Raw genomic sequence first — 17,051 nt, 5'->3', positions numbered from 1 at the left:
CTTCCCCAAAAACCAACTTCCCCAATGGCAGCAATAACACAGTCAGCGGGTGTCTTGTTCCCCACTGCTGTCTGGTGACGGCTGCCAAGATGTGGTCAGCCCAGCTTGGTACCAGCCAGCTCATACAGAATTGATAGAAAACTTCTTCCTTCTCCCTTCGGAGCTGCAACAGCTGCTCCTTCCTTAGTGTGAGTGGAGCTGGATCCAAACAGGTAATTACCTGAGATTTAAACTCTATACTTACTAGCAACACTGCGATGTATATTGACTTATTTAAAGTTTACCAGAAGACATAAAGATAGTTTCCCCTCACTAAATCAGGCATCTCTTCAAACCTACATTATGGAAATCTTATTTTCATAGTTTAAAGTCTGGTTTAGTTTTGGTTATTTTTAAGTATATATGAACCCCAGAAAGAGATTTACCAACTTGTTCTTTGCTCTGTAGGAAGCTAACAATTAGCATAATCTGGGAAGCAGGTTATACACCTTGTTAAGCAGGAATAGGAAAAAGTAACGGACCCCCTTTCTAGCAATGGACTGAACACACCCTGTGAGCGCAGGGTTTGTTCACAATGACAAAGATATATAAAGTACTGAGCCTGTAAGTCCCATAGTGCCCTACTCAGGGGTGTCCATAGCACTCCACTACCTTCTCATTCAAAGGAAAGCAGCTCAGAGGAGATGCTATTACTCCTGCCATGTCCCAGACCTGTGAGTGAGGCAAATGAGTTGGCTCACAATTAGTTTTCAAGGACCAGGTCAAAGATGTGTTACTCCAGGTCAAGTAGGAGCAAAAGCTCAGTTTAACAGGCAAGTCTTAAAATTCACCCCTCTTGCCTCTTCTTCAAAGGCAATTGAGAATGTGACTTTGAATGACTGTCTCTTCTGCTGTTCACAAAAGGAGAATTGAATGAAACAAAGATTTTACATGAAAGCATTATCCTGTAACAAAGATATTCATAAATGAATGCTCTGAAATAATCTGCAAATCATGGGCATGGGAGGAAACTGACTTCACAAACTTTTCCCATTTTCAGATCACTTTGTGAATTTTGATCTTATTTTTTTACCAAATAATTTATCAGGAGATGCGTGTCATTTTCATGAATGGAAAGGCTGATATCTGACAGCAGAAGAATTAGCCACAAACGATAAATAATTCATCTCACTATTAACCTCTGGCTGCATTACGAGTTTAATGATGAGGCTATTTTCTAAAGCTTTTATTCCTTCCCTTCCTTCAAGCAAGCCACGACTGATGCCCAAGAGATAACCTTTTGTACGCTGTTCGCCTGGAAAGGAGAAACAAAGTTAACTTATTGGTGTTACCTCTATGGCTAGCTGAAACTGCTCATGCTCTCGCTGGAGCTGCTCAGCTTCAGAAAGGGAGCTTGCATTGACGAGGCTTGCATTCAGCATTGATTCACCATTCCTGATCCAGCCAAGGACCTGTAAAGAAATGATGTGTTTATGGAAAGGTTGTTTCAGTGCAAAGGTTTATGTAGTCGCCAACCAGTAAATGCTTCAGCCTGGCTAACAAAATGGCACTTTACCCAGTGTGGTCTCAGGCTGAATCAGTGAGCAGAAAGGAATCCTAGGACAATGCCTTAATGACATAAATTTTTAGAGGGCAAAGATCTTATTGAAGAAGTTGCTGCTTGGAGAATCCCAAATATTTACATGGATATTCATATAGCAAACAGCTTTAATTTCCAAGGTTTGATCACAAAAATAAATGTTCCCCTATGCAAATACTCCAGGGCAAAACCACTGAGCATAAAGAGGGAGATTTGAAATTAAACATAAAGATGTCTCTCTTTTTCAAATTTCCAAGTGGGATCATGGACCTTACAACTCCTTTCTGCCTGTGTTTTTCACACAAAAGTCAGAGTTTAGGAGTGAGGAGGGAAAAGACACAACTGGTTTCATGTGACATGGAGTTAAGATGCAGTTGGAGTTTCCACCTGCATGCAGAGCTAGGAAGAAAACCCAGGTCTTGCATTTTATATTTAGTCAAGACGCTTTATTTCAGGGATATTCATATTATTTGTAGACATGCAATCCATGCTGTAATGACTGCAGAATCAAATCCTAAATACACATAATTAACCTATCAGGCTCGTACATATTCATCTAAGCAGCAACATTTTCTGCTATTTTAATACACGTGTTTGGAAAATCAGCACCCAGAACACACGTGCAAGTTCTTTGCTGTGTTGCCTCAAAGCCTATTTTCTACCTGTGTAGGTGTCAAATTATTCCAGAAAGCCAGAAAGTTGCTGAATTCAATTCACAGATGCACAGGAAATCTTAACTGCCCAACCACTGCCCTAAATTTAGCTTGTGATTTACAAAGCTCCAAAACTGACTTTGCTGCAATATTCTACATAGTAATTTCCCTTTTGTGCCATCATTTTCACCAAGTGATCCATTAAATTGCCTGAAACATATAGGGATTTTCTGTTGTTTTGGTTTTTATCCCTACATCATGTATCACCCTAGTTACAGCCATTCAGTTCCCTGTAGGGTAGGAAAATGAATTTTTCTTAGGAGAAAGAAAGAGGAGTCATCCACACATGTAGCTGACCCTAATTTGTAGAAAATTACATTCTGCTCAGTACAACAGTGTGGAAGATTTCATTTGTCAGCTTTCTTTCTTTCATCAGCAGGTGTTATTGTTCCTGTGGGAAATGCAACAAAGATTTAAAGGAAAAGAAATCAGGTTATCATATGGCAATTTTTTTTGGCTGGCATTTTCTATAATCCATCAGACAAGAAACCTATATTATTACTGACCACACGGTACCAAAAGCTGAAGTTAACCAAAGGACCACGGTATCTGGGAAAGACTTGAAGTGAGGACATCATAAAGCAAGATATGCTTTTATGTTTTATATACCACGATAGCTATCCTGGCTTGGGCCATTTATAGCGTAGAAAATACTGAGTATGTATGCTCAAAATGTAGCAGCTTTTCTTCTTTTTTTTTTTTTTTTTTTTTTCCTCTTTAAACAATACAATCAGGGCATGACAGGGTCCTCTGGAACTACTTTCATTTGAGCTGAAATTTTCAAAACCTGCCACAAAGGTTTTGACACATTTCATACAAATATCTGAGTCTCTAAATAATAAAAAGAATCAGTGGAAACCTCAGTCTTAAAACCAGGCAACTTGATTAGTGAAAAGCTAATAGGCAACACAGTTGAGTAAGGAGGAAGAGGTACCACACAACTGAAATCAGCCAGGTTTCCTCTAGTGTTAATTATATGTGTGCGTTCCTCTCTACGACTGTCTTCTTGACACAAAAACATTCAGGCTAAAGCAGTTCAGGTCAGGCTTTGATGGACTACGTCTTGTCAGTAATGCCTGCAGCACTCTTCTTGACCAAGGCTGCTGCCATCCCTGAGTTGTGCCCCTCCCTCCGTCCCCCGGAGCGTGGGTTTAGACCCTCACTGTGGGGCTCCGACACTCCCCCTTCCAGGCCCAGTGAGCACCCAAGCACAAGCAAATGTTGCTTGGAAGAACTTCAATGATGACCCCATTCTACTGCCGGAAGTCAACACTTAAATGTCAGTGTCTCATCTGGGATTGCATCAGCTTTTTCCACAGTAATGTTCTTTTAGGTTTTTTTCTCCCTTTCTTCTTTTGTGTTTGTGTTGTTTACAGTAAGAAAATATTTCCATGGCATATCCAAAGCTTCTTAAGTCTAAGTGCAAAAACCAGTCATCTGCAGAGCCTTTCATTGTATTACTACTTTGGAAGTAGACTATGAAATGGTTGTAAGAGAGCATTTACACATTTCTATCTGGTGTACAAGATGTGCTCACAAACTGACTCCTATTTATATGGTGCTTAATACCTTTTTATTAAAGTATGTACAGAAGCTGCTAATACAGCACCAAGACACTTCTCTGATCATTTCCTATATTAATGGATTCACCATTATCTGGCAATGTACAGACAAGCCAACAGCAAAAGATGGCTTTAAACAGACATTTCCTACAAATTACAGATGTTATCAACTTTGTAGAAGCTGTGATTAAACAATTCTGGAGCTAAAAAAAATCTCCAAAGACTCTTTTAAAAAGTCGAACTATTTTATTTATTTTTTTTTATAACAGAGGAGCAGAAACACACTGACAGCATGTTAGAGAAAAGCCACTTGCCACTGGAGAACAATTTCACTGCAAGGCATGAGTTGTCTAACGTGGCAACCACCACAGTTCTGAAACAACTCACACTTTTGACTCCAATTTGCTTTAAACAGGCTACGGTTCTGTATATGGCTCCTATGTAATTAAATAATAGTACCAAATTCTTCTAAAATTCACACCCTGAAACTTTGTCTGAAACTTTTCACTGAGCACAGAATCAGATGTTACAGGAAAAATTAAAAAAATGAAGCACCCCTTGTGCAGCCTTTCTTAAGAAAGGAGAGCTCTATGTCACATGGTGTTTGTGTCTGCTGGTGTAGTTTGGTCAGAATACCTTCCCTGATGTTTCTAAAAAAGACTTAAGGCCTTGCTAATGATACCCATCAAGTTATGTCGGAAACAATTTTTAAGTTTAAAAGGCAAAAACAATGCAAGTGAATCTTTCACATCCCTGGACCCTTTGCAGCTTCTTTGAGAGGGTCTTACTGCCACAACCACCAGCAAGGGCACTTTCTGGCAAATTTAGGTTTCCAGGCTTCCTGTGACATTAGATGGGGAAAAAACCAAAAGTATTCAGTGTCTCTCAAGTGACTATTCCCAGCATCCTTTGGGCAAATTCACCTGAAAGCAAATCTAATGCCAAATGGCAAAAGTGGATGGACAACAAGCACACAAAAAGGAAACACTTTAAACCAACCTAGAAAGTAAGTGTAATGGGACACTGTGAGAATATCTGGGAGTAAATTAGGTCAAGTTGAACACTTACCACAAAGAGAAATAAAACATACAAGGATAAAATAAGGGGATAGGGAAGCCAAACAGCTGCAAGTACAGCATTTAGAGACTTTGTTTTTTTAAATTGTCTCCACAACTCTATTCTGTTATTACCTTCATGTAAGCAATCCAAGCTCTGTAGTTTCTGACAGAAATGACTGTGATCCAAATGAGAGGAAATCAGTCTTGGGCAGGAGCTTTCTTAATAAAAAAAGTTTGTGAATCATTGATCTATACTATTTCCCCTCTAAAGCAGTCCACAGAACATCTCATCTGGAATTGTTCCACTTGAATGGCCCTAGACTTCGACCCATTGTCTTGGCATTTGAACCTTTGGTGCATATGATATAAAGCAGAAATCCCTGGTAAATGAGACTTAAATAGATAGAGACAGCTAAAAGACTTTGTATTTCCATGAGCCACTATATCAAAATGCAACCACATGTACACGTAGCAGCCTTGACCAATTTTATGAAGTCAGCAGAACTTAACCACAGCTACAGTAGGTGTCTTGTGGCAACCACACCTCAACTGATTCACAAGAGTGAAAGCAATTTCATAATGAGATCATCCGTCATCTCAGATGCACTAAAATGAAAGTGAAGGAAATCTGGCCCAGACTGGTGATGAACTACAAGCCAAAATCAATATATTTCCCAATTTCACTAAATGGTTGGGAATATGACTCATCTACAGGAAACCAAATAGATAGGGCACAGATATATTTTAACTTGCCTCTTTCTAAGGGAAACTGTAGCTATGGTAATTTATAGGTTAATAAGCAAGGGAGCCCCTACCATTCAGCTGAACAAATAAAATGTTTCTTCACTACTGGTTTGCTGAGAGGTCACATAGTAATGAAGGCTCTGATGGTCTCAAGCTCCATTAAGGAAATACTAATTCAAAGCAGCTGTTCTCTCACAGTAAGTACTAGATAGTCCATTCCTATAACCATTTCCTTCAGTTAGATTTTGTTTTGTAAAACAGTTAAGGCCCAGCAGACATTTGATAATGAGGCAAGGAACATCAGGTACCTGCAGAGAGTGCTGCACTGCCACTGTACTGCTCCAGGAGCAGCCACAGGGCTGACCAGCTGACACTTCACCCTGGACAAGCGGGCTAGTGACACTTGGTCAGATAGCGATAACCTGCATTTTAGTATTTCTGCTACACATATTACTCCTCTCTATTTTCTTCATAGTTAGAAAGGCTCTATTTAATCATAAATCTACTGCATAAATCTCCAGGCTTAGCTAAGTAGTGTGTAAAAAACTTTGGGAACCTATGGAAAAAAGGATACACAGCATAATCATATTAAGGTGGTGATCATAAATATCACAGCCTCTCTTTTTTTTTTTTTTTCTTTCTTTCTTTCACAAGAAAGCCAAAGCACTCTATAGAGCTCTGAAGCTTCAGGAGGAGCTGGCCTTCAATAATTAGAAATGCAAAATGACTACATTTCAAAATAAAAAAATAGGAGAGTTCTATGCTACTTTCATTTAGGGTTGCAAAACATTCACTTCAAAGTGGACTTTGAAAGAAAATGTATGCGCTCGTGTTGGTGCTTCCAGCTTCTAGCCTGAGAGTTGTCTGAGAATGAAGAATTTTTTGCTAGCAATGATAAAACAATTCAGACAAAGCATCACTCAAATATTCACTTTTGAAAAAAGAATGACTATGATCATGTGTACTGAGCACTCAGTATATTTGTGGTTGTTTTTTTTCTTTTTCTTCCTCTCTTTTCTTTTAGTAAACAAAGAAGCGAACCTTTTTCAAGAACACCCTGTAGTATTTGGACACCCCCCCCAACCCCCATCCCCACCCCATTTGTATTGGTAAAATGGAAACCTGAGTATTCCAGGTGTCTGGAAAAGTGTTCCTGGTTTTCCTAATGAAACCAAAACCATTCCATTGAAATCCAGACATACACTGAAGTGTGAAGCCACCTATGGATTAGGAAGCAGGATGTGTAGCACTATCCTGTGTAGCAAAGGACAACAAAGAGATTTGAGGCATCCAAATTAAACATCAGGGGAAACCTAGGGAGGCAGAACACAATTGCTTACGCTAGGTTGAGATCTGGAAGAAAGGCACTGTAACAATACTAAGATGACTAAACAAGTCCGATGATCTAGAGACCGCGGACAGATTTTTTTTATCTCACCCAGAAGATGTTAGAGATTCTTGCAGATAAACAGATGTGTTTCAATACATGAAAAGGTGAAACTGCTGTAATGTCATACTTAGACCTCACAGCTCAGTTACCCTTTGTTTTGGGCCAGTTCTCCACAACAGCTAAAGTACGGACCCCAAATCAAATCATTTTATTCCCAGAACACATGGAGATTGAGGCAGCTTTTGCAGTTGAGAAGTTACACCGTCAGTTCTGTGCAGACTTCCCATAACTATTCATGAAACCAAATATACGACACTAGAGGGATCAGAGCCCTTCATTATTTGTAATGGGTCACACTGCAACCTGTCAGCAAATCAAGTACTGTCAAGGAAATGGGGATTAAGATCGTTCACCTAAAGGTATGTGACTTGGCAAAAGCTGGTTTAGCCGTTTGCTTGTATGTAAAGGCAGAAAACCCATTTAAGAACCTTATGTGTGGTTAAAAATTCTCACCTGCTTGACTTCAGCCTGTAGGTGCCGGAGTTGTAGGCACTGCTCTAACCTCTTGTGAGTTTGGTCAGCGTTAAGCTCCAGTTCATGTTGTTTCTCATGAAGGAATTCCAGCAGTTCTTGAACCTGTGTTGCAAGATCAATGTCTTTTTCACAGATCAGCTCAATGCCTGAAACATGCAGAGAGAAAGATCATTGCATTTATTTGAAATTTCAGTTATTGCACAAATGTAAGCTTCAGACTTTTTTGCCACCTAACACATTGATTTGCAACTCTGAGTAATTCTTTCTTACTAAACTCTCTCACATGTAATATTTGAGTTTCCTGTTCTGCGTCACTAAAGCTTTCTACAAGGTAGTGGTTCTCTGGTGATCACTGCTCATCTCACCCATCAGCATCTGGCTAGTAGGACATGATTTAACACCACAGCCTTGCTCAAAAACTCGCATGAACATTTAAAAAAAAAAAAAAAAGACAGAAAACCCCTCCCTTTCTTACAGTAATTAATTAACTTATACTTTAGAAATGCATGTTGAAGAGAACTTAGAATAGAAAAGATGAGGAAGAAAATAGAAAAATGAAATAGGGGAAGTAATCTCTGGTTGCCAGGTCTACAGTAGTGCTACAAGTGTGTTGAACTCCATAATGTAATTCTTTTTTCCATCTGGGCACTTTCAGAGGATCATTAACAACAGCCTAGTTTAAACCAGCCTATAGTTCATTCAGAATTATTCCACAGACTGACTTTCATCCAGCCCTCACATAGCAGAGGGAGATGGTGGCTTACTACCACATTTCCACCTCCTTGCATCCTGCATGAAATTGATAAATCCCTGAGTGACCTGGTCTGATTTCATAGCTGACCCTGACTTGATCAGGAGGTTGTAACAGAGACCTCCTGAGTCCCTTTCTACCTCCTGAATTTTATTACGACCCTACAACCCTTGTGTGTAGTGGTTACATGAAATACAATGCAGAGCTTCACATCTTCCTTCTTTATTACACTGGTGCGATAGCATTGCTGGGTACATTACCAGGGTAATTGTGAGAGTCTGGCCTGCAGGAAATATGATGTCATCCCATGTTACTGCAATCCCTGTGATTATAAAATAATAAAGACCTGACTCTTCCCTTATTGAGGTCTACTGGAATTTTTTTCATTGGCCTCAATACAGGGAGGATCAGGAACCTCATATAAAAATAATCAGATTGCAGTAATGCTGAGACAACACTATACTTTTCTCCAAAGCCATTTGATTTCATGGAATAATAGGACATTAAAAAAGAAATGTGTTAATTAGTAGCTGCTGTACAAAATGTTTGGATACTATTTTTAAAACCCATTTAGAAAATGTCTTTTCTTCCCCCTTTATCCTCCTCAGAGGCTCATGACTTTCATTCCCTCTCACAGCTGTATCTACAGAGGACAGTACACAAAATAAAGACGACCTTATGACTGACCCTATACTCTTTTTCCTGGGTTCTGGTTTTATCAGAAAAAGCACAAGGGAATGCAAGCGATTGGCTTATTCGCTTTCCTGGCCAAAACAAAACAGTTTCTTCATTACCAAATAAAGTAGAATAGCCCCTGGCTTCCCATTTAGAACTGGAAATTTAATATATGTTTCTGTTCCGGGGAGTGAAGTTCCTTTCAATTGCCAGACATCAGGTCTTGTTGCTACAATTAGCCTGCATATGGTTCTGTATGTTCAGGACATGATGGCTTTTTGTATGCTTGACTTCACCACACCTATTTGATATTAAATGCACAGTTTTCCTTCATGCACACTCAGCTGGTATGGTTTTGATTGTGCTAACTCATCAGCAGCAACCAGGGAACTGCCTGGGATGCTATCCAAGGTCAGCCTGCACTCCCTGTGATGAATGATCTGCCCTTTCTTGCTTGTCATATGTCACGCAGTTTTATTCCACAGTGCCAGTGCATGCAGTGAGAGCACTTATTCTTCTCAATGATTGGTTTGCAAAATAGAAAGCCTTGTTTTCAGAATAATTTCATACATATTATCTTTACATTGACTTTTGATAGAAAAGCACAGCTGATTTTCTGATAAAACAAACTTAGTTGCCATTTTCTTTTAATGTCTTAACCAGTGCAGCAGATTTCAAGTGAAGGATAATGAAATGAAAATGTTTTTAACAATATATTACAGGAAAGAGTACCAAGCCACACTAACTGGCATCCTACAAAACATACATTAGTTACACCTGAGCTATTTGTAGTATGAGACACTTTTCAGTGTAAGGAAGGGGTATTGCTTTTTTGACCTGTACAAAGCTGTTTTGAACCTGTTGTTAGGATAAAATATTAAAAACCTGTGGCAGGAAAGCTTCCTGTCCTATTCCTTGCAACATAAACTATAGCTATAACTAACTATAAATGACATCACAAACAAGATGAAAAAGATTTGCATTTCCCTTTTCAGCCATGCAATGCTGAGAGAAGCTGTGAATGATGTTAGTTTGACGACCAGGAAACAAAATGGCTTTGAATTTTCCCTGTAACAGGTAGGGACTGTATAAATTTCCCCAACATCAGCTTTGCAGAGAATTTCAGGCTTGACTTACACAATTTTCTTCTAAGATATAAAGAGGTAGCTCTGTCAACCAAGAGCAACTCCTAACTGTGGTGCCCATTATTACAATGATACCGACAATGCAAATGGACTTTTAATAATCAAATAAATTTGTGCAATCAATTAATCAACTATTAGAGTGTAACTACTTTTAGTACCTAGAAGCAGAATGACTAGGATGTGTATGCTAATGAATTGCACGAATGCACCATCACTGCTGCTTAGGTCAAGACGTTAAATCACTGCTGAATTATGATCCTAAACTTCCCGTAGGAAACGGACTTCTCAGAAATGTTCAAGCTGCCACCTCTGGAAACACCAGGCCCCTTCAACATATCAAGTTAGAAACCCAAAAATCAAAACCCATTTTTGAGAATATTTGCCTTTGCTATCAGCAGCAGAGCTACAATCAAACTGGAAAAATAAGAGACAGGTTCATTGAAATAAAAACTACTGGCTTATTAAAAAGCCTAGTCTTCTTGACAATACTGTCATAACAATTTAGAATGCCTTTAAAAACAATGCAAACGTTTCCCGAAGGACATGGATCTTAGTGAGACAGAAAGACAATTTGAAAGTACTGCAAAATTTCAGAAAACACGACATGACTTCCAGTTCTTGCATATCCCCTACTGAAAACATAAATTTCTTTGAAGAATAATTACTCTGATGATGAAAACAGGCTAACCCAAAGCAGGCTCATGCACATGTGCTAAAGTAGTGGAAGGAATTACAGGAACATAACTCTGAGCTGTACGAAGCTTTGGAAATACTGGACTTGCATAGATGCCTTGCATGCATGGATTCCTTGAATATCTGCACAGTCTGATACGGTGCATCACAGGAACTCTGGATTTATTGTACTAACATGACAAAGTTCACAGGGATTTCCAGACACTCCACAGCCTGGTAAGAATCATGGCTCCAAATTTGCATTGGACATACAAAAATCATGGGACAATGTCCAAAACCTCCTTTTTCTACCTACACAAGCTTTCCAAGTAAAAAAGGCATCATGCATGGAAAAACCTGGGTGTAATCTTATCTGACAGACTTACTAGCTTACAGACCTCCAAGCCAAACACCAGGGTGATCAAAATTGAATCAGTTTCCTGTGTGACATGACAAAAAGAATAAAGCTCAAAGAGAATTATAGGGAAGGGAAAAAACTTGGTCATTTAAGAGTGGCTGGTTATGTAGAATGTCCCTGACAAATCACATTTTTTCTGGCGTTATCTTGTATGGTTACAGCTGAGTTTTGATAGTAGCAGCGGTGACACTGTACAATAGGAGGCAGCAATAGCAGCTGATTTCCCAGAACCCCTGCAAGTTTGCAGCTCTGGCAGTAAGAACAATCATCCCCTAACTTATGCAACGAATGACTATGATATAGGATTCAGGAAGAGGGAGTAAAATTAAATGAATTTTTTATGAAGTATAACTGTCCTTTATTGAAATAAGAAACAGTAGGCTCCCAAGAGCAATCTCTCTCCCTTATTTTGCCATTCTCACAGCATTTAGCATTCCATGCATGGCAGACATGACCATTACCTTTGATTAACTACAGTTATTCTACAACCCCCTGAGGCTTCTGCTTCCTTGCCTTTGGGAGCAATAGATTTTTATTGAGTAGGCTTCATAGGAAGTGATCTAGGATAATCTGGTTAAAAACATTTTAAAAGTAATTTCATTTAGTGGCTAATCGTCAGTCTACAGTCGAAAAGTTGTTGTTTCTAATTTCTTGACAAACACAGATTATTTTTTTTTCCCCCCTAAAAATCAGTCACTGAGACTCCTGACTGTGTTGTTCCGGATCATATTCTTTACCTCCCATGGATCCCTACTCACATTAAGATTCTTCCAGGATAAAAAGAGAAAAAAACAAACAACAACAGAAAAACAAAGCACAACAAACAAAAAACCCAGAACCCAAGCATCTTAATTGATGTATTAGGACAAGTTTTCTATCCCAGACAGCAAGGGTGCTGAAGCTTAGGACTAGGCGTAGCGTGGGCAGATCTCATAGAAGCTTGCACACATGGTTCATACAATGCACCGGATTGTCTAGTTCACAACATACGCTCGTAGCAGTCCTTAAGCCTCTGTTGAGTGCAGCTTGCCAAATCAGGCTGAATACTGCCAGATTTTTTTAAAGGTGGGTGCCCAGAGGTAAGATGTTTGCCAAAAAATAAAACCATAAAAATATTTTTTACTTTGAAAGTGCAGATTGGGAGGGAAAGAACAGGAATTGCTCTCTCTTTGCACTCTTTCCAGACATTTAAGAAGATTAAACCACTTTAGAAGTAACATTCAATTCTGGACTTTAACAGTGACTAATCTGAATTATGATATTCTTTTTCGAAATGCAAAATGCAATGATAAAAAAATCCTGACTCATGGGATGTCTTAGAAATAGGATCCCACTGCTGAGCAGCAGAGTAAAAGTATCAGACACATTCCCTATCAACATGAATCAGGTCTGTCATTTAAGAGCATGTGCAGAAGGTTCTTTTTTTACATCAAGTTACTACCTTTCACTTTCAAGTGCACACTAAAAAGGAAAATTTCAGTATGGTTTATCATATTCCCTTTTTATACAAAATAATTCCAATTAGAGCCATCTGGAAACAAGAGTTCCATTTCATGGCTGGCTTCTAGGCTCCCATATTTGGATTCTTTCCCAGAGGGCTCTGGAATAACTAGATTCTTTCTCCCCTCCCACTTGTCTCTCTCCCTAGGGCATGTCTGCACCCTGAAATGAGGCATAGGTGAAAGGTACTCGTCTGCAGAGAATGAAGCCAGCACATCTGGCCAGTCTGCTTCTCAATAAAGTCTAGTTGCAGAAAGGTTAACAAGCTTAGGAGTCTAGAATGACTGGACTTCATCCAGACCTGAGTTCTGACTGGCCAGCTCAAGTATTTGTAAGTCACGGTTTCCTTCAGTGCTTGTTTCTGAGCTGGTGCAAGGACAAGGACGTACCAGGGTAACTTCTCTTGCCCTCCCCACCTCTATCCACTTTGGAACTGATCACAAACTCCATCCTGCAGCTGTGAAACTTTCTGAATGAAACCTGAAAGTCAGGTTTATTTCTTCAATGAATCTCAGACTCAAAGAAGCAGCATTTTTGGAAACATAATCCTGAATCAAAGAATTCTCCAAACTCGTGGAACAGTTCTGGGAGCGGAGAGACGGGTATTGCCCATACTTACGTTAAAAGCTGATGCATTTGGTACATATTGGGGTATTTTTGTTTGATATGCATTTTGGGGGGGGTTGGGTGTTTCTTGGGTTTTTTTTTTTTTTTTCCTCATGTGAAAAAGAGATCAAACTGTTCTGCTTACCTGAAGCTTGGACCTCCATGATGTATTGGTGTAAATCTTGCCCTTGCTGGATGACTTCAAAGGTCATGTTGTTCATGGCCAACTTTCGCTCTGTGTGACGTTGCAAACGCTGCTCAGCCAGAGTGAGGTCTTCAGTATTGAAATCATTCATTTGTCTCAGCAGATCTTCATTCCAGGCATCTAACTCTGCTGTAACCTACATGGGCAGAACACAGACACTGTATTCACTAAAGATCAATTGAAAAGTCTTACTCTCAGACTGTGTTTGGATCACAAAACTACTTCATGTTTTGGCTCTGATCCAGAAACCTCCAAACCACAGCTTCAGTACACTCTGGATCCTGCCCACATAATGATCACTCTTAACATTTTGCTTAGGCGAGGATCCATGAAAAGATGATCAGTCCAACAATAAATCTGACACCTTCTTTTCCCCTTACACATTCCAAAGGGCACTGTAAAAGAAGACCCATTATATTCACATAGATGACAGAGATAATATTTCTGAATAAATTCAAATTTAAATGAAGTAACGCTTACAGAATTGTGAACAATTTGTAATACCTGCAACCACATAATCCCCAAATGGCCTGAAAGTTTCTAAAAACATTTTGCAACACACTGTTATGTTCCATATTACAAATGGAGATATTTACTCTGTCTTCATAGAACCAAAATTATAAGCTTCCAGTAAGCCCTAAAATAGGCATAACTAATATATTTTCAGAATTATTATTATTATTATTGATATAATGTATTTTAAACCATATCTACACACTCTTCACAGAAAAAGCAACATGAGACCAAATATTTTATTACGAATATGTGAGTTAACCCCCACAGCACTGATTGCAGTTGTACAATGAGTCCTATGCTGTGTGCTTTCAGGGACTTAGAGTCTTTTATAAGGGTCTTTCTGCTGTCTTTCTGTCTGACTTGGGTTCCCAAGGCCCTGTATAACTTCTTTCTCTGGGGGATGAATATAAATAATTCACTTTTACAGATGGGGAAAGCACAGCACAGAAGCACCATAATCAAGGGCTAGGTGAATCACCAGTAGAATCATGAATGGTACTGGCTCTAACCAAAGACCTACATAACCTGCCAATAACTCATGGAAACATGAAAAATCTTCCGTTGCTTTCTCTGTTTCCTGATTATAACATGCAGTCTGATGATTTTAGCAGTCCGTTGATTTTAGCAGTCCGTTTACTGTATCTTCTGTGGTTTATATTTTAGCCCACAACTAGCCAACTGATATCAAAGTCCTTCACTTTTTTGGCTGTTCAATTAAAGCAAGATCTAGCCTTTACTCAAAGAGCACAGTCTCACCTCAATCTAGATTCTGCTACTGCAGACAAAAAAAAAGGGAATGTGCTAGTGACAATGAATGAGGGAGGGAGGACAAGGGAAATGGGAATTAAATCATGCATATAGGCTAGTACTGTGCAGAATACAATTTCTTTTAAAGTATTTAAAAATATTAAATAAATGCCTTAATTCTGATTCATAGGTCAATTCCTTATAGCTAGATTCAGAAGAGCTAAAACTAGGTCTCTAAATTCCCACTTGTGCACATTATTATGTAGTGAAAAGTTCTCTGCTTCTCACTAAAAGTGCTCTTCAGTGCCTGTGTGCAGCAAGATGCTTAACTTCCTAAGTAGCTAAGATTTAAAAGATTCCATTCTATTTTCCTTTCTGAAAAACTTACATTATATCCAATGCAGGCACAGGTAGGCGACTAAAACGGACCAGCTCTCAGCCCTTCTCACATTAGAATGGATGGGAGTCCACAGTTTTGCATCAGAAGGGGGAGAAAAAAAGCAGGCTTTAGGCTCTTTTTTGAGAAAAGCAGAAAAATAGATTTCTCAACCAAGAACCTGGAACCTCAGCCTCAGGGTGAGAGGCAGAGTGGGGATATCCTGAGGAGCTTCTATTTTTCTTCAGCTTGTTCCATTCCACATTACAATCAATTACCTTTAAATAATAGCTTATCTCTACAGTTTCTTTGGCCCTGTTCCTGACTCCAGCAGCCTCTGATTCATTCACATATCATAGCTGGAGTTGCTGGACTATGGAGACTTACTGGCAGATTTAACAGTTATGGAGAAATGGTCCAAGTAGATGCTGGGGAAGGGTTTTGCCAGATACATTTACATTTAGAGACAAATCCTCAGCTAACAGTAATCAGAAATGGGGTGGTCTTGACCTTGTTTCAAACTATAAAGGAAGGAATTTAGAGTAAGTGCAGGCTCCTACAGTCATGACAACACTTAAAGTTCAATGCAAAACCCTTTCTGCTCCTTCTAATGGAAAGGCATGCAATATAAATAATTCAGAAGAATTTTCTTTTTTATGAGCTATTAAAAATATTGTCTGAATTCATGGCATTGTCAGGCTGCTAAAATGTAATTATTTGAAATTTTGTGAGGATTCACAAAGTACTTCTGAATTTCTTGTGAACATTCTCAGGCATGTGCACTCAGGAAGATGTCTAAAAGCATTTGTAAGTGACAATAATAGAAAAGATTAAATCAATCAAAGAATGTATTACATTAGTTTGCTCTGAAAGCCATGACGCTACGACTGGGAGATTCTGATCAAAACAAAATCTCTCCACCCCATTTGCATCTATGGACATCAAGTCCAGGACAGGAAAACGCAAGCCCTTCAAAGGTTGAACTGTTAGGGGAGTCAATGATGGACATATGAATAAATCAACAAATGTTCCCCTAAGTAGGCTGAGATCCAGCACTTCTACAAAACTGCCTGGGTAAACCTCTCTGCTGTGGTGCCGTTTCTCTTAGTTACTCTTCCACTGCACTGTGGAAGGGACACTGATCAGCAATGCTTTTATCATTAAATCTACAATAATTTCCACTTGAGGATGGGGAAACAGCTGTTCCTGACTGTATTGCTTTTTGCCCCTTGGGCCTGAGTGTCCAGGACAGGTCTGTAGCAGAAAGGCATGTACAAACACTCAAGAGAAGTGGCAACCAGTGTTCCTCATGCTCATGTTAGCAACCAGCTTTCACCAGGCTCTTCACACAGGAGGGGCTGCACGCAAATATCTACCTGTCCTATTAGCCACTGCAAGGCACTAAAGGGTTTTTGCTCCATTATCCACACTCCCCAGTTCAAATTAGTGGTTCCAGTTAAAGAGGAAAGGACGATACAGGCAGTCTGGACACAAGCTGCTAAACACAGGATGGAAGGTCAGCCCATGGTGCTCCATGTTACATTGCCAAGCCTGCACCTGAGTGGCTCTGGACAGTTAGACAGGTCCAGCGGGGCTTGTTAACCCAGTGCCAGCTATGCTAGGGCCAGAAGCACAGCCACCAATGGAGGGGAGAAGGAAGGAAGGAGGGAAGTTGCCTCTGAGTAGGGGGTAGTGAAGGAGTGATAATTATCCCATGTGCTGGGTTAGGGGGAACAGAGGAAGGAGTCAGGCACAGTGAGAGGTGGAACATCACCAAATTTCTCAGGCGAAGTGTGTACAGGAAGGCTGGGTACATCGCTCTGAGTAACCGAGACAAACAGATGGCTAGAAGGGAATCTA

General features: G+C 39.6%; 1 protein-coding gene across 8 annotated transcripts in view; it reads right to left on the bottom strand.

Annotated features, from left to right (window-relative positions):
• Positions 1 to 17,051, bottom strand: part of KALRN (kalirin RhoGEF kinase) — a 528,299-nt gene that overhangs the window by 174,505 nt on the left and 336,743 nt on the right. For all 8 annotated transcript variants that reach the window (XR_008823368.1, XR_008823367.1, XM_056348127.1 and 5 more), the window contains exons 14-16: positions 13,493 to 13,688; positions 7,560 to 7,726; positions 1,332 to 1,451 (exon numbers count right to left, since the gene is read on the bottom strand). Coding sequence is in view for 6 of the 8 variants with exons in the window: in XM_056348127.1 (XP_056204102.1) it covers positions 1,332 to 1,451; positions 7,560 to 7,726; positions 13,493 to 13,688 (483 nt within the window). In the remaining 2 variants the exon portion in view is untranslated. The remainder of the gene's footprint in view (positions 1 to 1,331; positions 1,452 to 7,559; positions 7,727 to 13,492; positions 13,689 to 17,051) is intronic.

This window comes from Falco biarmicus, chromosome 8 (genome assembly GCF_023638135.1).
Source record: "Falco biarmicus isolate bFalBia1 chromosome 8, bFalBia1.pri, whole genome shotgun sequence".
NCBI classification, from domain to species: domain Eukaryota; kingdom Metazoa; phylum Chordata; class Aves; order Falconiformes; family Falconidae; genus Falco; species Falco biarmicus.
The sequence above is the reverse complement of the archived record's forward strand: the minus strand, read 5'-3'. Positions and strand labels throughout refer to the sequence as shown.